This window comes from Schistocerca nitens, chromosome 6 (assembly GCF_023898315.1).
Source record: "Schistocerca nitens isolate TAMUIC-IGC-003100 chromosome 6, iqSchNite1.1, whole genome shotgun sequence".
NCBI classification, from domain to species: Eukaryota; Metazoa; Arthropoda; class Insecta; order Orthoptera; family Acrididae; genus Schistocerca; species Schistocerca nitens.
This window is the reverse complement of record NC_064619.1, coordinates 241,063,196-241,082,504: the sequence shown is the minus strand read 5'-3', so window position 1 is coordinate 241,082,504 and position 19,309 is coordinate 241,063,196. Positions and strand designations below refer to the sequence as shown.

At 39.0% G+C, this 19,309-nt stretch overlaps 1 protein-coding gene across 2 annotated transcripts in view; it reads right to left on the bottom strand.

Annotated features, from left to right (window-relative positions):
• Positions 1-1,229: 1,229 nt before the first annotated feature.
• LOC126263729 (gamma-tubulin complex component 6) overlaps positions 1,230-19,309 on the bottom strand; it is a 259,126-nt gene continuing 241,046 nt past the window's right edge. For both annotated transcript variants that reach the window (XM_049960887.1, XM_049960888.1), the window contains one exon: positions 1,230-2,817. In XM_049960887.1, coding sequence (XP_049816844.1) covers positions 2,565-2,817 — 253 coding nt within the window. In that variant the 3' untranslated portion in view covers positions 1,230-2,564. The remainder of the gene's footprint in view (positions 2,818-19,309) is intronic.

Sequence of the window (19,309 nt, the reverse complement as noted above, 5' to 3'; positions counted from 1 at the left end):
CAGTCTTCACACTGTCGACCATATCTCAGTATGACGGTAGTTCTCATATCTTTTCATGATTATGTGACTTTTCACTGTACATTTAATCAAAAACAACTGACTTATGGCACTTGCTTTATGGAAGAAACAGTGGTATGTGACATATAAGCTTTACTGAGCTAGGTTTGGTTATTAAATGTTTCTCACTGAAGGATGATGTTTCTGGCACATGCTTTAGCTGGCACTACAGAGACTGAGATTAGGTTTAGCTGTGTGTGCTGCTCAAGTAAAACATAACAATGCATTTAGTTATTTTTATCCTCTAAATTGATGGAAACCTTATGTAAGAATTCCCTATAAAATATTGACTGTTATTTACTACAATATTACAGTACTTGCTTTACTGACCTTGGGATGATGATCATTATTACTATTTGATATTTAATTATTGTAAATAAATGTAATCTACAACTTCTACAACTGTATGTGCAATAGAAATACACTTCTAATTCACTATTTATTACACAGAAGCTTCTTAATCACTAGGTTCAATTACTTCCACATTATTTTCTAAATTACTTCCTTCCTATTTGTTAATCTTTCACTGGTTCTCATGGTCAAGATATACTTTTGAGGCAAGCATGACTATCACTTTTAGGTTCAATTTAGGTGTAATCGGACCTCTATATTTAACCCATTCACTAAACCATTTTCTTCTTCAGCCATTTATATCTCTGTGTATCAGTTACTAGTATCTGTTCTTGCTCAGGATTATGCAATTTTCAATTCCAAATTTCTTCCATGACATTTCTGTTTCTTCAAGTTTATAACTTTAACTTTTCTTGATTTCTTCACAGCAGGTCCTGTTGCTTTATGGGTGGCCTGTACAAACTACTGCCCGGATATTTCATTTCTTTAAATTTATTTAACTCACAATCATTTAAAATGCAAGAAAAATATTTTCTTTTATTAGACAATCAACTACAAAATGCCTCCAAAGATGACTTGAGGATCAGTTTGAATACAGTATGAACAACAATCAGTCTCAAACTTTTTTCCACACACAAAAAACAGCCTTTCTTTTTTTGTTTGTATCTTCAGTCTTACAGGGCTACTACTGAAAACATTACTGCACAGCTACAGATGCTTGCCCACCTCAGTGGAGAGTACAGGGGTTTACTGTGGGGATTCATCACAAGATGCTGAGGTGGGTGGGGGTGGGTGGGGGGTGGGTGGGTGGGTGGGGGGGGGGGGGGGACTTCAAACATTACAGGCAAAACCAACACTACCAGTAAATAGATTAATAATGCTTTCTGGTTCAGTGAGTGCTTACTTACTTAAAGCACTTGAAAGTTGTGCTTGTGCATTTGGCAATACTTTCAAGTGTGACTTCCCAATTAATGTCATAAAAAATTCTGTGCCCTATCACTTCAAATATCTCGGATGCATTTTGATGTGTCAGTAAGCATACAGGTGTTCTAAGGAAAACTAATAATTTCACTTCGACATGTAAATCAATATAATAATTTTTGTGGGGTATGATATGAAAATAAGGAAAGATAAAATTCTACAAACAATTGCTGGCTTTCCTTTGCTATATGGAACTTGGAAAGAGGAACTATGAGGGTGCTATATTCTGAAATGAGGTTTCTTTTTGAAGGATGGTTCATGAGAAATAAAGTCACAACAACACATGGTAATGCTTGAATATCTAGTTTGTGAATGACTAGTTCCCTGTGAGAACTGAGACATATCACACTACTGGCATGGAGACTGGGGAAGATGCATAAAATGAAGGGGCTGTGGGATAAGGTACTTAGACAAACCCTTGTATGATGAGTTCATAAAAGAAATTATTGAAATTATTGAAAAATCACTGTGCCAGGCTATTTATTTGAAAGCAAATGGGCAACATTACCTCCAATGGCCAAATGTTGTTACTTCATCTTTTTTGAAGTACTCACTGTATACCCTTAGCAAGATAGCCTATGAGAGGCTCGTACGTGAAGTTACATTGGAAATAGGTTGGCTGTAGCAAAATGTATCGAAATCTTATGTTTGAACCACTTTGTGCATAACTATCAGTCAACTGGGCAGTACAAGATTTGACAACACCATGGCCATGTTCTATATCAAACTGTCCCACTCACTGAGTTTTCAAGTACTCTCTCTCTCTCTCTCTCTCTCTCTCTCTCAATGTTCCCCAACATGGCAGTTGTTTCTAATTTATATGGTCATTGTTCTATATCATTGTAAGGATCGCAAAGCAGCAAAACTAATCACTGTTCTTTTTCTTTGTGTCTCTCATACTTATTTTGACTGCCAACTCAATTTGAATTTATATTCATGACCCACCACAAATCATTAACAATCTGCAGACAGTCTTCACATGTGTTGGCATAGTGTCTGATCACAACTTTGACATTTAGTTATGGTCATTTTCAAATTTAGTTTAATTGTAATAACTATTTACAAGCATAAATGAGAAATTGTTACAAAAAAGCATATATACACAGTCATGAATAAAAACAGGACTACAAAGTTGGGTGCAACAACAGTCTTATTAAACATTTCACTAGTTGGCATTATACATTCTTATAATAGCCACTTACATTGAGGCTTAACACAAGATTTGCAAAGTGTGGTTGGAAACCACTGTCCGCCATACGGCTAACAAAATGCAACCAATAATTGACAGCCTTCTGATAGTCATTAAATGTTTTTAGTAAATCATCCATCTTAAGGCCACTGCGCACCATTTCACAGAACTTCAGAATCAGTGTAAACACCCGCATTAGATGATCCATCATTCGTTTTGTTTTTTCAAACAGCAGGCATCTGCAAATGTAAGAAGGCATGCATAATAAATGACACTCAAGTCTTGGAATACTATAAACTGTGTCAATTAATCTGAAAGAAAATCAGAGCTTCCATTCCAATCTTTACATTGTCATTAATATTTTAGCCATATTCTTAAGAATCTCCATTTCTGTGAGTTTAAGATGAATTATGCCATTCAAGATATGGTGTATGGATAAATTTACATAAAAAATTGACTTCATGTTTGTTTGCCAAACATACAGGGTGTCCATAATTAAAGTTTCAGAATGCTGTAGAAAGAGACTGCTTGGAATGACATCAAATTTGAGAGCAGCATATTATTGATGCAGGGGGAAACAAAATCATGGGGTTATGGAGGGGTGGGTGGGTGGGGGGGGGGGGGAGGTGGAGGAGGATATTTGACCAATAGATGGCACTGCAAGCATCAGAATATGCACACCAACAGATGCACCACACACATTTATTCCTCAGTTTTTGTCTGAGTTGCCCAAATGACTGTGTCCATGAAGGATCATATGCTGCTGGTGAAGATCTTTTACAAGAACAGTGACTGTACACCAGCAGCCCTGCAGACATTCTGCACATTGAAGGGTATGAAAAAAGGCATTGGGTTGATGTCTGCTAAGGGTCTGGATAAAATGATGACAAAATTCAAAACAATTTCAAAATTCAAAAAGACAGGTTCTTTTGAAGTGCAATGTGACAGGGGGAGGAAAGCAGTTGATCTGACATCTGTTGAAAATGCGGCCACAGCACTGCATGAGGGGTCGAGCAGTGGTGTGCAAACCAGCAGTGCATGGGGAATTGTCTGAATGTTGGACATGCCTGTGAGCATAGTGCATAAAATTCTGTGAAACACACTGCACTGCTATCCATACAAAATCACCATATTCAGGAGTTGCTTCCTGCTGACCTGCCAGCAAGACAAACAATTGCTTTGGCATTTCTTGCTCACATGGAAGTGAACAATGAATAGCCATGGAACTTTCTGTGGACAGAGGAAGCCCATTTCCATCTCCCATAACATGCCAATATGCAGAATATGAGCAACAGAAAATCCACACAAACATCAACCACTATCATTTCATTCTGCAAATGTGACTGTGTGAAGCAGGTTGATGGCATAGTTTATTGAAGAGCTGTATTTTTTCGAGGGGATGAGTCCTGCAGGTCCTGTTACCTGTAAAGCCACTGGTAAATTCTATGACAGCCTCGTGCACACTAATGTTATTTCGACCCTTCAACAGTGTGGATAGGATCATTGTTATGCAAGATGGTGCTCCTCCACACATTGCACAACCAGTGAAGTGGCTGTTGTAGAGGTATTTTAGAAATGGTAGAATTACCAGCTGTCACTTCCCTACAGCCTGGCCAACCAGATCACTTGGTCTTAATCTGTATGACCTGTGGCTGTGGCTTTGCCTGAAAGATGATGTGTTCAGCATTCCAATTACGAATGTAACTGAATTGAAGGCACACATTGCGAAACATATGACCCCCAAGACACTCTGATCTGTAGTAAAATATACTGTTTCTCGATTTCAAGTTGTGGCAGAAAATGGCATAATGAACATGTCTTGCGCCAGTCTCATGTCAATTAGAAACTGATGTCATTTTGCTTTTTATGCGTGGCCTCAGAACAATTAAAAAAAGCAATGTTATTTTTATTTTTATTCGGTGTTTGGCCCCAATATAATTAAAAACCAATGTTATTTTGGTTTTTATCTAGTTTCTAGTCCCAAGGAAATCGAAAACATGCCATTTTGGTTTCAATGCAGTTTTTGGTCTCAGGACAATTAAAAACCAATTTTCCCATTCAATGGTGGATGGACTTGCCTAACTAACAATGCCGCAACTGTTGACGCCGAACTTCTGCAGTCTGGCACACTGAACCGTATGGATGGTGTAATGTGCAGCTCAAGCCATGTCTGTTGAACTGTGATTCATCTGTCTTTTGTAGCCTACCCCATTTATGATAGATGCTTACAGTGTTATCTACCAATTCACTTTTTTCTTTTGTGTGTGTGTGTGTGTGTGTGTGTGTGTGTGTGTGTGCGTGTTTCGTGATGTTTCCCCCTGTGTCAATAGTATGATGTTAAAATCTGACGTCATTCTGAACAGTGATTCTCTTTCTACAGCGTTTTGAAACTAGACTTTAATTATTGACATCCTCAATGGCTGATGGTAATAGATCATTCACTTTATTGGCAGCACAGTTGATACCCCACAACCATAATGTGCTGTTGGAGGGATTTTTTAAAATATTGGTAGATATACAAGTGTTCTGAGAACGAGGTAGCTACTACATGTAAGACTACTCAACAGTACCAAGTGGAAGCATTAAATGCATACCTTGAAGGAAGTCATTCTTCTGCATCACGCTGTTGCTTTCTTTTATTCAAAACAAACAATTTATTTTATTGTTTTGGGCTTTTACAAAACAGTGTCTGATACAGAGAAATTACTTCTTTCATGAAATTTTATCTTATTGTCAGTCCAAGCATAAAAAATACTATTAATTTAATGAATGTGTTTTGATACAGTATACTGAACAATGTTGGCCACTTTTTTTCATGTAGTCTTCCAAACTTTTCAACTGTTACAGCATAGTCCTTAATACTGGCTAGTGGACTCTAACACACAATTCTGACTCTGAAATTATTTTAGGAAAGTTTATAAGATCCAGCAGCAGCTGTAATTTGTGCAGAATCATCTTCCTTCTTGGACAAATACAATATGAATTCATTTCTAGATCTACAAATGGACTCCGCAGGCCACCATGTACCACTCTTAGTCATTGCCTTTTCTGTTCCACCCGCAAATGGAATGATGGAAAAATAACTGTCTGTATGCTCCTGTCTGAGCCCTGATTTAACTTGTCTCTGTGGTCCTTACACGAGATGTATATTGATGACAGCAGGATCATTCTGCAGTCGGCTGCAAATCCTTGTCCTCTCAACTTTCTCAATAGTGTTTCACAAAAAGAACATCTCCTACCCTCCGGGGATTCCCATTTGGGTTCGTGGACCATTTACATAATACAATTACTTTGATGGGTTCCTTTAATCAGAGCTGATGGGGATCCCAAACACTCAAACAGTACTCAAGAATGGGGCACACAAGTGTTCTATATGCAGGTTTCTTTTTAAATAAAATATACTTTCATTTCAGAGAGAATAGCATCAAAAAGGAAAGTTCCAGGAGAAATAGAGGTCATGACAGTTTGTTGTGGACCATCCAATAGGCAGGCAAAGGTTTTAAGGCAGCCATTCTCATTTGCATGGTTTATTCCAGCATATCAAACTGTCCCCACAAATGAGTATTGTTTTATGGCTTTGAAATTATAAATCAAATGGATTTTGAACAAACAATCAGTGTATTTGTTGTGAATAAAGTCAACATAAATTAATTTTCATCTGTAGTGTAGGCGATGCATTTCATTGTAAGAGTAGCTGTTGCTAAACTTGTCAATATGATCATATTTAGTCAGTTACCCATTGGGATCAACTCATCTAGGCTGCTCATTAACCTTTCCACTCTATTATTATTATTATTATTTTAAGATTTCATTTGCTGTAATGTTTTGTGTGGAATATCTATTTGTTATTGTCATGAGAAGATATGAAAATAAGATACACAATAAATCTGCAACTATCAACAAGCAAGCAGCTATAGAAAGTATGGATCATACTTATCCAGTTTCAGGTAACTGCTTTTACTACGTGCCAGATTTTAGTCAGGTGTTCCTCATTTACTTCGTTGGTGGTGCAGGTGCAAATGTAAATTTGGAAATTAGGCTGCCATTTAGATTGATGAACATTCTTCAAAGCTTTTATTCAGAAGTAACAACTCATAAAATGTCCAAACCAGAGCAGTACTTTCTCTGAAACACATATTATCTATTTGGGCTGTGCTAATTTTTTCAACCAAATAAAAACAAACATTTGCCTATAGTGGCTTGATCTGTGCGGATCAAGCTACTGCTTGAAAGCTAGTACAAATGCTGGTTTCTGTTATGTGTTTCCGTGCTCCACACATTGATACACTATACGTGTATGGCTGCTTTTCCCTTATTTTATGTACTGCTCATCCAGGATTTTCCATTATTGCTAACCAAATATTTGTCTGTAATTAGCAACAACACAGTTAGATGGGTAATGGGAGTTACATAATGATGTAGCATGCAGGTAAGGAAGTGAAATCAGTCCTTTCTTAGAGTGATGGTGTGGAAGGAATCGAGCTAGCAAGTACCAAGAGAACAAGAGGTTAATGCCAACACTCTCTCTCTCTCTCTCTCTCTCTCTCTCTACCACCATCTACAATTACAACCTGGTTTCCAGTGTCATTTACCTCATTGAATGGTGTGAATAGTGATGATGTCAACTCTATTTATGGGAAAAATGCATAACTTCAATTACTAGCACTGTTGTAAATGTTGACTGAAGTTCTGATGTCAAGTCAATTTGAAGACTTAAACCAAATGCTCTGACAATTCAGCAGAGTAGCTTATATGCTGCACTAATGTACCAGATTTGAGCTTGGATGTAAGTCTCCAAGGGTGGGACTTTTCCTTAGTTGAGCCCTTCAGATGTAATCAGACATGCATTACATGCTATTCATGTAAATAAATTCATTCTCAGTAAAACTAATCTGAAAATGATAATGCTTCCAACTTTAAAGTAAGATATGATCAAGAATATCAAACTCTTGTTAAGTATATGTATTAGTGAAAATCGAAGATGCTACAATTAGTTTTTGTCTCTTACAAATGATGTATGACATGAATGAAGGTAAAGCTAAGAAATGTCACTTAGATATGGGACATTTCAATAATAAATGTACAGCTTTCAAAGCTGTCTGAATTAATTTCAACACATTTTTAGAAAAAGATAATTCACAGCAGAGTATACTGTTCTTTCCTGAAGTCTGCTTTCAACCCTGTCAAGACAACTGGCATCACATGGAGTGTCCAAAATATTGCAGTTGGTTATCAAACAACAGAAAGGGTAAAGGTAACGACTCATTGTGTAGTCGAGATGTACACACATCCAGTAATAATTTCACTGAAATTTTTAACATGTGCCATCAACTGATTTTAATCACTGAGTAAATTAACAATATGATTGAAACCTGCCAATCCTTTACTGGATAAACTAGTGTATGGCAGTGGAATCAAATTTCAAGCAGGATCAATACAAGAAAGATAATGAAGGAACCAATGGTGACTTATGCCAAATAACATTAGTGAAAATAGTGTCCAAAGCAGAAACATCATTGTAACTAGTTGCTTTGATCAGTAACTAATACTCTTACTTTTGTTGTAGAACAACATGGAAAGGGTAGATTGCTACTCACCACATAGAGGTGGTCTGGAACCACAGAGAGGCACAATGAAAAAGACTGCTAAAATATTAAGCTTTCAGATAAAAACCTTCTTCTGAAATAGAAAACACACACACACAGAGACACAACTCACACACACATGACTGCTGTCTCTCGGCAATAGGCCCCAACTGTGGCTGTGTGTGAAATGAGCTGCAAACTGTTAGGGTGGATGGTGGTGGTAAGGAGGTGGTTTGGCGTGGGGATGGTGAGAGATGGCAGGGTAGGGTTGAGCCAAGATGCCATGCAATGGGAGTGTGCAGGGACATGGTGAGGACAGGATAAGGCTGCTAGGTGCAGTGTCAAGGGGTGCTGGGGTAGGAGGGGGGGGGGGAGGCAAAAGGGGAAGAGGAGAGAAAAGAGAGGGGGAGGGGAGAGAAAGGGAAAAAGATTGGTAGGAATGTTGGTGGGATGGAAGGCATGTCTAGTGCTGGAGTCAGGGCAGGGAAGGGGTGGATAATAGACAGGTCGAGGACTAATGAAGCTAGAGACCAGGGGAACAAAGGATTTGTTATAGGGAGAGTTTTCACTTGCACATTTCAGATAAGCTGGTTTGGCAGGAAGAATACAGATGACGCATGCTGTAAAGCAGTCATTTAAGTGAAGTACATTGTGTTGGACAGCATGTTCAGCAACTGGATGGTCCAGCTCTCTCTTGCCCACAGTTTCATGGTGGCCATTCATGTGAACAGACAGCTTGGTAGTTGTCATGTCCCCACAGAAAGTGACATGGTGGCTGCGGCTTAGTTTGTAGATTGCATGGCTGCTTTCACAGGTAGCCCTGCATTTGTTGGGGTAGGAGTTGCCTGTGACAGGACTGAAGTAGTTGATAGTGGGAGGGTGTATGGGGGCTAGTTTTGCATCTAGGTCTGTTGCAGGGACTGAGGCCTTCACAGACCACAATTGTCCTCCAAGCCTTGTCCAAAAACAGATCTCCTATGTCTTGTCCCTCCAGTTACCTACTGCATACCCAATGCCTGGCAACAAAGGAGGACTCCTCTCATGACTCAGTATGATACAGGATTTGAGTAACTGAATAACAATCTCTGTCAGGACTTCAATTACCTCTCATTGTTTCCTGAAATGAGGAATATGCTCCCCAATATCCTCCACACCCCTCCCATAGTGGTACATTGCTGCCCAACAAATCTACACAATATTCTTGTCTGTCCTACTCCACTCCTGCTTCCAGCCCCTTGCCTCCTGGCTCATATCCCTGCTAGATGCAAGACCTGTTCCGCTCCTGTCACAAGCATCTCCTATCCCATCAAAGGCAGCGCCACCTGCGGAAACAGCCACACAATCTACAAACTAAGCTTCAACCACAGTGCCATTTACACATGGGGACAACAACTACAAAGCTGTGTGTCTGCATGTATAGGCACCACCAAACTGTGGCCAAGAAACAGCAGGACAACCTACTTTCTGAACATGCTGCCCAACACAACACACTTCACTTTAATGACTGCTTCACAGCCCACTACTTCTGGATTCTTCCTATCAACACCAGCTTTCATGAATTGCCAGGTGGAAACCCTTCCTGCAACATATACTTTGTTCCTGTAACCCCCCTGGCCTCTAACTTGATTAGTTCCATCCTCCAACCACCTACCCTTTCACTGCTCCCACTCCAGCACTACACACACCCTCTATCACACCAGTGTTCCTACCAGTCTTTTCCCTTCTTAACTTCTCTCCTCCCACCCCAACCTTTTCCCTTTTGCTCCCTCTCCCACCCACCTCCACCTCAGCACAGCCTCTGACACTGCACCTGGTAGCCCTATCCTGTCCACACCATCTCCCTACACATTCACACAACACAGCACTTTCCCCCACCCTTACCCTGCTCTCTCTCACCCTTCCAATCCCACACCTTCTCCTTACCCCAGCATCCACTCCAACACTTTGCTGCTCACTTCAGATGCAGTCACTGTCAGGCTCCACTGTCTAGAGACAGTGGCCATGTGCGTGTGAGTTGTGCTTGTGTGAATGTGTTTTCTATTTTGGAAGAAAGACTTTGTCCAAAAGCTTAATATTTTAGCAGTCTTTTTTGTTGTGCCTCTTTGCAACTCTACACTTCCCCTGCGTGGTGAGAATCAATCTTTTCTTTCCACACTGTTGTTATTATATCCAGGATTTTCCATTATTTGGTTTTAGTGAAAACACATGCACATAAAATGGCATGATTTTGTCAATAAAATTGTTCAAGGCTGTTGATCACATTGTCAATATATAAAATTGTCCAATATTTTGACCACTACTACAGCTCAGCACAAAGCCTTGAGGACAGCATTTGCAATACTGGCCGAAACGTTGGGCAGTTTTAGATATTGAAAATGCGGTCAACAGCCCAAGAGAATTTTATTAACACTAACAATGGCCATGGAAGCCTATGTTTACACTGACCTGATTTTGTCAGATTAATAAGGGTTTTATTCCCTGGTTACTGACCGCAAGAGCTGTTCTTACAATGCAGGCTTTCACAACTGGTATTTAAATCATTGATGAATTTTGTTATTTGGGCATTAGGCCATGGCATGTTTCTGGGCCTAATGTTTTGTCTCCTAATGCTGGTGACATCATCAGTGTCTTTATAGCCTCTGGTAACATCTCCACATAAAGCAAGTAAAATGTTAGGCACAGAAAAATGCCTTAGACCACAGTCTAATGCCTAAATAACAAAAGTAGTTGTACTTCCTGATCATAGAAAATTTTAGCACAAAGTGGCCTGATTTTTTTCTTTCAATTAGCGTTGACTTATTCTAATGTTTTTCAGCTAACTATTGTTGGAATCTTTGACAAACTACATGAGGTTTGCTACTTACTACAGTCAACTCAGAACAAATATCGAAAGTGTGTAACAACTGAAGGGACATTTAACTTGCACTGTCAACCATAAGGAATACAGACTCAAAAATACCTAAGGTAATAAATAGGTTCTTACATGTTCATGTGCAAAGACCAGTCACTTCAAGCCTTCAGTTGAAAACACAAAGCCCTTCATCAACCAAACACAAAATGTATGAAATTTACCTGTTGAATCACATATTTTAGAAATTCAGTCGGTAGGTGAGAGCTGGTCTATTATGTGTTCATTAGTGAAGTTTTCTTTGATGCTGCAAAGGATTTTCAGAAGCTAAGAACCATTGTATCAAACACACTGACTAAAACTTAACAAAACTGATTCTTGTGGAATCCATTCTTGTCCCTACACATGAATTATCTAAAATTAAGTTTAGGATTTAATGTTCCATCATTGATGAGATAGATCACAAGCTCAGATTATGGAAGGAAATCAGTCACATTCTTTTTGGCGGAAACAGTCCAGTGTATGTCTTAAATCACAAATATGGACAAGTTCCAGAGGAGTAAAAGCGATCTGATGATACAACTGGGTTAAAATAGCAGTCTAGATCACAATAATATTTTATTAAGGACTGGTTTCAACTTTGTGTAGAAGTAATCTCCAGAAAATGAGCACAATCTGGCTACTGTTGGCAGCTCCTTGATGCTTATGTGGCAACATGATCATAAACTGCTCAATGTTTTAAATGACTCACGGAAACCATGAAAAACCTAAATCTAGATGGCCAGATTGAGATCTGAACCACCATCCTTCCAAACAACGGTCTAGTGTCTTTCCACTGTGCTACCTTGCTGGGTATAACTAATTTAGTCTTCATGAGCACAGCACAACTTCCACAATTCTGTAATCAATGACCACCAGTGATACAGCACTGCAATTCTCTAAATCTGTTCTTTGACTTCTTTAAAAAGTGTGCTATCTTTCCATTACATGGGACAATATCTTATTCCATTGAGTTACAATAAGCTTCGTAAAATGATGTGGAGACTTAAAGAAAGTAGTTTTGTGCAATTTCTTTTTCCAAAATGAAGTTTTTGTGGAATGAGAAATTGCAGTCCTTTAAATAAAATGTTCAACAATACTCAAGTGTATTATGACAAATTAGGAGGTTTGGCAGACTAATGATTATTTTGACCGAGTTAAATTATGAGTGAGAACAAAATGCAGGAAGGAGTGAGCAGTTAGTATTCTCTACTTAATGTAAAATTATGTCTGTTCTATGAGAAAACATTTTGCACTGTTCACATTCTAACCCCATTTGTGCCCATTAAGATCTTAGCCAGTCACACATGAATGAGATGGCAGAAGTAATATTAATATTCTGCTACAAAGAACTGATGCCATGAGAAGAGGGAAATAAGATTTTAAAATGAGATATACAAGTTGGTAAGGATGTCTTTAGAGAAGAATTTAATTAAAGAGGTAATTTAATTGTAGTGTCGGCAGACTTGCCAACACTACGCACACTAATTGAAAGAGGCGGCCAAGATGCACGCGCTAACTCACGAAGGATGGAGTGAGGTCTGAAACAGGATTCGTAATGAATGCTATAAAGAAAAGTACATAGCTCCTTGAATACTTAACTTTTAATCCATCCTTGTATACATCGTTCTTGATGAGACATCTGGAGATTGTGGCGATACAAGTGAGACTCTTTAGATACATGCAATGTTACAAATGGCGCAATGCTAGGTCGTAGCCATGGACTTAGCTGAAGGCTATTCTAACTGTCTCTCGGCAAATGAGAGAAAGGCTTCGTACGTGTAGTCGCTAGCAATGTCGTCCGTACAACTGGGGCGAGTGCTCGTACGTCTCTCTAGACCTGCCGTGTGGTGGCGCTCGGTCTGCGATCACACAGTGGCGACACGCGGGTCCGACATGTACTAATGGACCGCGGCCGATTTAAAGCTACCACCTAGCAAGTGTGGTGTCTAGCGGTGACACCACATTAATAATTATAAATTCAGAGGATGTCTGATGACGCTAAAAGGACCTTCTTATTGACTGGTGCAAAAGTGCGGACTTCTGATTTAACGTTTGTACGTGAATGATATTGTGCATATAGAAAATGCACTGGTTGCTAATGAATTATTGGGTGGCTTTTCAGAGTACTGAAGAGCAATCTGTTTTAACTGTTAAAAACCATTCAAAAGCCAACATCGCATAGAATTTTTTTTATTCAAGATGACCAGTTTCAACAGTCGTTGCTGTCATCTTCAAGTCTTTAACATCTTTTTGTTGTAAAATATGTTCATTTTATGCTGAAGTCATGCACAAGATGTCAAGTGGATAAAATTTGTAATTGCTAAAAGAGTTTAAAAATTAAGGAAAATGTTAATTATTATTAAAAGAAGAAATAAAAGCCTGCTGTTATGTTAAGAGTTAATCATTTTTCTTCATCGTCATTGTGTTGTTATGTACTGTGCATAATGTGTAAATATGCTCCTTGTCTTTTCATGTTGTGTTATAGTATATACTCTCTGATATGTCTCTTTGTCAATTTTATTAAATATGCTGCATGAGAATTTTTTCGACATAAATTCTATTAAACCAGTAAACCCCCAATTGCTTAAGGAATTCTACTCCTCTGTATAAAACAGCTTCAAATGTTTGATTACATTACAAATGAGTTAATGTGTTCAATATCAGATGTTAAGCATGAAAATGAAAAAAATGTTTTGAAAAGATTTGAAATTATGCTTAAAGTTTGTAGGAAGTCACTAAGTGCTCTCTCTATCAAACACTGGTTGAGTATAGTCTAGGTAATGGCTCTGAGCACTATGCGACTTAACTTCTGAGGTCATCAGTCGCCTAGAACTTAGAACTAATTAAACCTAACTAACCTCAGGACATCACACACATCCATGCCCGAGGCAGGATTCGAACCTGCGACCGCAGCGGTCACGCGGTTCCAGACTGAAGCGCCTTTAACCGCACGGCCACACCGGCCGGCTAGTCTAGGTAATTTGCACTTTCTAAGATGTTTAAATATATTTATGAAAGTGTAGGGAACTTTGTTGCAGATTTTAAAAAATGTGACAACCTTTCTAGCAATGTTTATTATGTCACACCTCCTGTACTATGTGTAGTACAATAATATAATTTTGCAGGTACATTCAGTTTTATTTGTATATTGTGTTTTTAAAAAGTGTTGTGAACAGAATTAGTAGTAAAGAAGTAATAAATTAAAATGTCATATCAGATGGTGAAGTTTTACTGCATGAACTGTGAAAATGTAATAAGTCATAAATTTTTTGATAATCATCTTGTGGCAGGTGTCAGAGAGAACTGTTTTATTCTGTTACTGATTGTCATTGTCATCATCATCCATCTCCAGTTGGTCAGATGAGATGTAAGATCACTTTTCATTGTTGACTGTCCAGGTACATTTTTTCGTCTTGATTTGATTCCATTCCACTCCTCTTCCTGCCAAATCCTGTTTCATTTGAATTATCCACAGTTTTTTGGCCAACATCTATGTCTCTTGCCTTCAAGTTTCTTTTTGAGACTTTTCACACTATTCTTGTTTGATCCATCCTCTTTGCATGTGCAAACCATTTCAAAATTGAAGTGGTTTTTCATACTGGTTGCTTTACTGGTGTTTCTTGACATCGTTTTTCCATTATTCTTCTGGAGCACTTACCTCAAGAACTTAATTTTTCTACTGCTGATAGTTTAGCTTTCAAGGGCATATATATGTCGTATCAGCCACCGCACAGCAGCCGTCAACTCGATACGGCGTGCTACAACACGCGTGGCACACAGCGAGTACCGCTGGCGCCGCACGCGATGTCAACAACTGGCGCAAGTGAACGCGTCGTCGCGGGGTTAGCGGCAGTGTACACATCACTATCGATACGGATTACCCTGGCGGCGCTGCCCTTGCCACCAGAGTGAGCAACCGTATAAGGGCACCATCTACCAACACTCTGATTGGCCGGACCTGCGGATTTAAGCAAGCTCCCTGAGACCGTTTAACCAGTTCAATCTTCGCCGATGACTGTGTTACTACCCGGATGCTGGATTCACGACGACCGAACTGTACTGTGGCCTCCCTGGCTGGAAACTTGCGATGCGTCGGTATTGACTGGTTGGCAGTGGTTTGGACTTGTATTCTCTATTAGTGACTCTGATTTCTCCTTGGTGCTACAGCCAGCGAAGTGTTGTGTAGTCGAACTTAAGTTTTGTTTTGAGTGACAGAAGGTCAAATAAATTTGGTTATCACGGAATATTTGTTGTGTTATAGTGCGGACATAACAATATAGTTATTAGTAAAAAAAAAAATGCAAGATGATGGGTTTTCCTGGATCTTACAGATATTTGGTTGTCCCATAGGAGAGTCCTAACTCGTTGGTTAAAGTGAGCTCCTTTTTGAATTCTTTTTTGTGACTTCTGTGGGAGACTTGGTGTGTCCAATTATGATACTAGCAAACCACTGAAAGTTGTCAGAATTAACTAGCTTTTCTCCATATTGGTTGATGTTCACATGTAACCTATGTGTGCTCACTGGTATCTCAACTGTTTAGTGTGACTGATTTTTAGGCCATATGGTTTCATATGTTTGATTTTTGTTGCACTAGTTCTGACATGCTTCTGGCCACCATTTATAAAGATAAATGCATTGAATTCCTTCCAGCTTTTTGTTTCTTTCTCTTCTCTACTTCATCCGTCGGAGTGATGAACTGAAACAGGGGCAATGTACCGCTCTGTTGCACACTATTTCCTTGCAGTAAACCATTCAGAATAACCAGCTCCTATCTGGATGCAGCTCTGGCAGTAATTGTAAAACATTTTTACTTTTCCGATATGAGACTCTGATACCAGACATATTCATAATTCCTCGCTGATATTGGTATGATCAATAAATAGCTTAACTGATTACTTTTGTTTCTTTAAGAGACTTTTTATACAATAAAATCTTGGACATTTAGACAGTCTGATAGATGAGACACTTCAGTGATTTATGTCTTTTTCAACACTATCTGTTAGAAAGGTTATGACATCTTTTTAATCTGCAACAAAGTTCCCTATGCTTTCATAATTATACTTAAACACTGTTATCAGCCCATGGCAAAACCTTCCCATACTTTATTACTTCACATTCACTTTTCTATACAATGCGACACAACACAACAAATCATCCACAGTTTTAATCCCAGAGAGGAGCAACATTCTCTTTTTGTTATATTTAACAAACAGAAATAACTCTCTTCTTAACTTTTACTTTAATCTGATTAACATTAATGTTACCTCTGCCTTATATTTACTGACCCGTTTCCTCACATTATATATGTTTGTTGAAGAGGGGGAGGGGGTCTAAAACACCAGAAAACGTCCTCATGAGTGAGTTGACAACAAGGAGAGGGGGAGAGGGGAGGTGAGAGCTGTACAGAGTCCTTGCGAAGTTGTACAGAAACATACTTTTGATAGTCAAACTGAATTCACATATTCCAATGGAGATAATTCCCAATCTTCTTCTGATTCACACTTCAAATGCAAAATACAGATACAGGTGGATGGCAAGATTATGATTGCAATATGTACACTGTCTCCATGTTTGATGGATCTGTTTTTCCAACACATTCCAGGTCTTAGAAGGTCAATTTTTATTTTGAAGAATTACATGAGCATTTTTATTGTTAACTATGAAGTAGTTCTAGTTAAGTTTATCTGGCACATGAGGATGTCTCTCTTTCTGTATCTAACCTAAGAATTGGGATATAAAGGTATTTAAGTTTGAAAGGTTTTAGAGCCAGTGGCTCCTCCTTCTGGCAGAACGATTGAAAGGGAAGGAAGAGGGGTGAAGGGGGGAGATTTAGGAAATGAGGAGACTTTGGAAATGTCACCCAGAATCTCGAGTCAGAGGTGATTTACCAGACAGGATGAGAAGGAAAGACTGATTGTTGAGGATTGCACTGGATGAGATTTGAAAATGTGAGAGCTTAAAGGTGGAAGATGAGGTAACACAAGACATTACTGCCAAAACATTATGAATGAGTTAATAAGAGCAATAAGCTAAGGGCACAATTTGCAACAGAGGGGGGAAGAGACAGGAAATGAATGATATAGAGAACTAAAAGCAAGGCAGCCACATAGTGTCTGACAAGGATACTGCAGAGTTTGGGAGTACAATGGGAAGCTATTCTAGGTGTGGTGGGCAAAATGTTGGACAGAATGGATCTCATTTCAGAACATGATTGTAGCAAGTCATAACCTTGTTGAAGTAACTGTTTAATACATTCAAGCGCAGGACAATACTGAGAGACAAGAGGTGTGCTCCTAAGCTGGTTTTTGGAAGCAGTATGAGGATTGGATGTGATGGCCTGGGAAATCTGCTTTTGAACTTGGCTAGTAGGGTAATTATATCCACTGAAGGCTGAGATGAGAATGGTGGTGTGTTGTGTAAAAAGTCTGCATCTAACAAATATGTTTGCCTCAAATGCCAAAGCTGTATCGAAAGGAACATTTGACATGGAAAGGATGGCAACTGTCAAAACGTAAGTACTGCTGTTTGTTAGTAGGTATAATGTGAGCAGAAGTGTGCAGCTGACCTTCGGTGGGGGTGAGATCAAAGTCAAGGAAAGTAGCATGGGATTCGGAACAGGACCACGAGAAATTCAATTGGGAGAATGTATTTAGGGATTCCAAAATTTTTAACAGGTCAACCTCGCTACCAGGACTTGTGGCAAATATGTCATCAATGTGTCAAAACCAGGGGCTGAAGGCTTATGGATCACAGAAAAGCCTCCTCCAAGTGACCCACGAAAAGGCTGGCATAGGAAGGAGCCATCCAGGTTCTCACAGCTGTGCTGGCACTACATGTCCTTGGTTCTCACCACCAGCTTGGCACTAATTTACATTAATTTCTTTGGTCTCAGCATTTCTTCATAGTAACTATTTCTTTCCTCACTCCATTTTAGTTTTCAATATATTTTATTTTCTGACCTATCCCCCCCCCCCCCCCCTTCCCCACAAACACTGCACTCCACTCTTATTAACTTGTGCATGATATTTTGTCAGTAATCTCTGTCTTACATATTACCTTACCTTCCACCTTTATGCTCTCAGGTTTTCAAATCTCGTTCAGTGCAACTCCTAAAAATCAGTCTTTCCTTCTCACCTTTCCAGTGTAAGTCTCCCTTGACCCGGGGTTCTGGAAGACTTTTCCAATCTCTACCCCTTTTCCTTAACTTCATCAGTCCTTTTCCTTCACCTTTATTCCTTGTCCTGCAACCCTTCTGCCAAACAAAGGGTCCGCTGGCTCCAAAAGCTTGCAAACTTAAATATCTTTATATGTATGTTCTCCTGCTATTGCTTGGTGAGCAGAATTTCTATCTATCCAATCCAATTACATTATATTTTCAAAAATTGATTATTTTCATTGATATAATCTAACAATTGGAATGTTTTGTCAAGTTCTGAGTGGATTTATATGGATGTATAGCTAAAAAAAAAAAAAAAGTGGATGTGACGAACTTGTGCGTGTAATTGCTTCCTGTGTGTAACGTACACTTAAGCAATTCTGAGGGACCATTCTGTTCTGCAACTTGTGCAGTTCTAGAAATCTGCTACACCTGAGATTTGAGACAAAATAAAAACAATTATGTCTCTGGTTAAAGCCCTTGCACCCTAGTGGAAATCACTTTAGTTGCAAATAATATTTTCCCACCCTATGAGGAAGACTAGTGTTCTTCATCAATTCAAACAGTCACTAAAAGAAAATAGGAATGGCTTTGGAATCCATGTGACAGACATCAATGATGCTTAGAAGAACCATGACGTTTAGCCAAATGCATCCTCTGTAGCCAGTAGCCTCCAGCACAAACCACTTAGGTAATACAGTGACAACAATAGATTTCTGTCACAGTTATTCTTGATGGGTAACATAAAACTGTATTACACAGTTATACAGCTTTTAAATAAGCATTATTTGTCCTACCTGACACAGAGTGCAATGCATGTGAAAATATCATAAATATTGTGAACATATCACGTTATTTGACTTCACTGTCGAACAGAATACACAGCCTATGTCTATTTCGTTCTACTTCCACTGTAACATCCCCAAATTCAGTGACTGGAAAAAAATTTTTGCCCCCTGTTGACCACAGATTCTCAAAAATCCTGTTCCCTCAGGTTCTGTCTTGTGCAACAACCATCTGTTTGTAGCAGATATTCCGCTTTTCCACATTTACCTGCCTTGTTCTGAGTCTTACTTTTATTTGCATCAGGTCTTCTTGC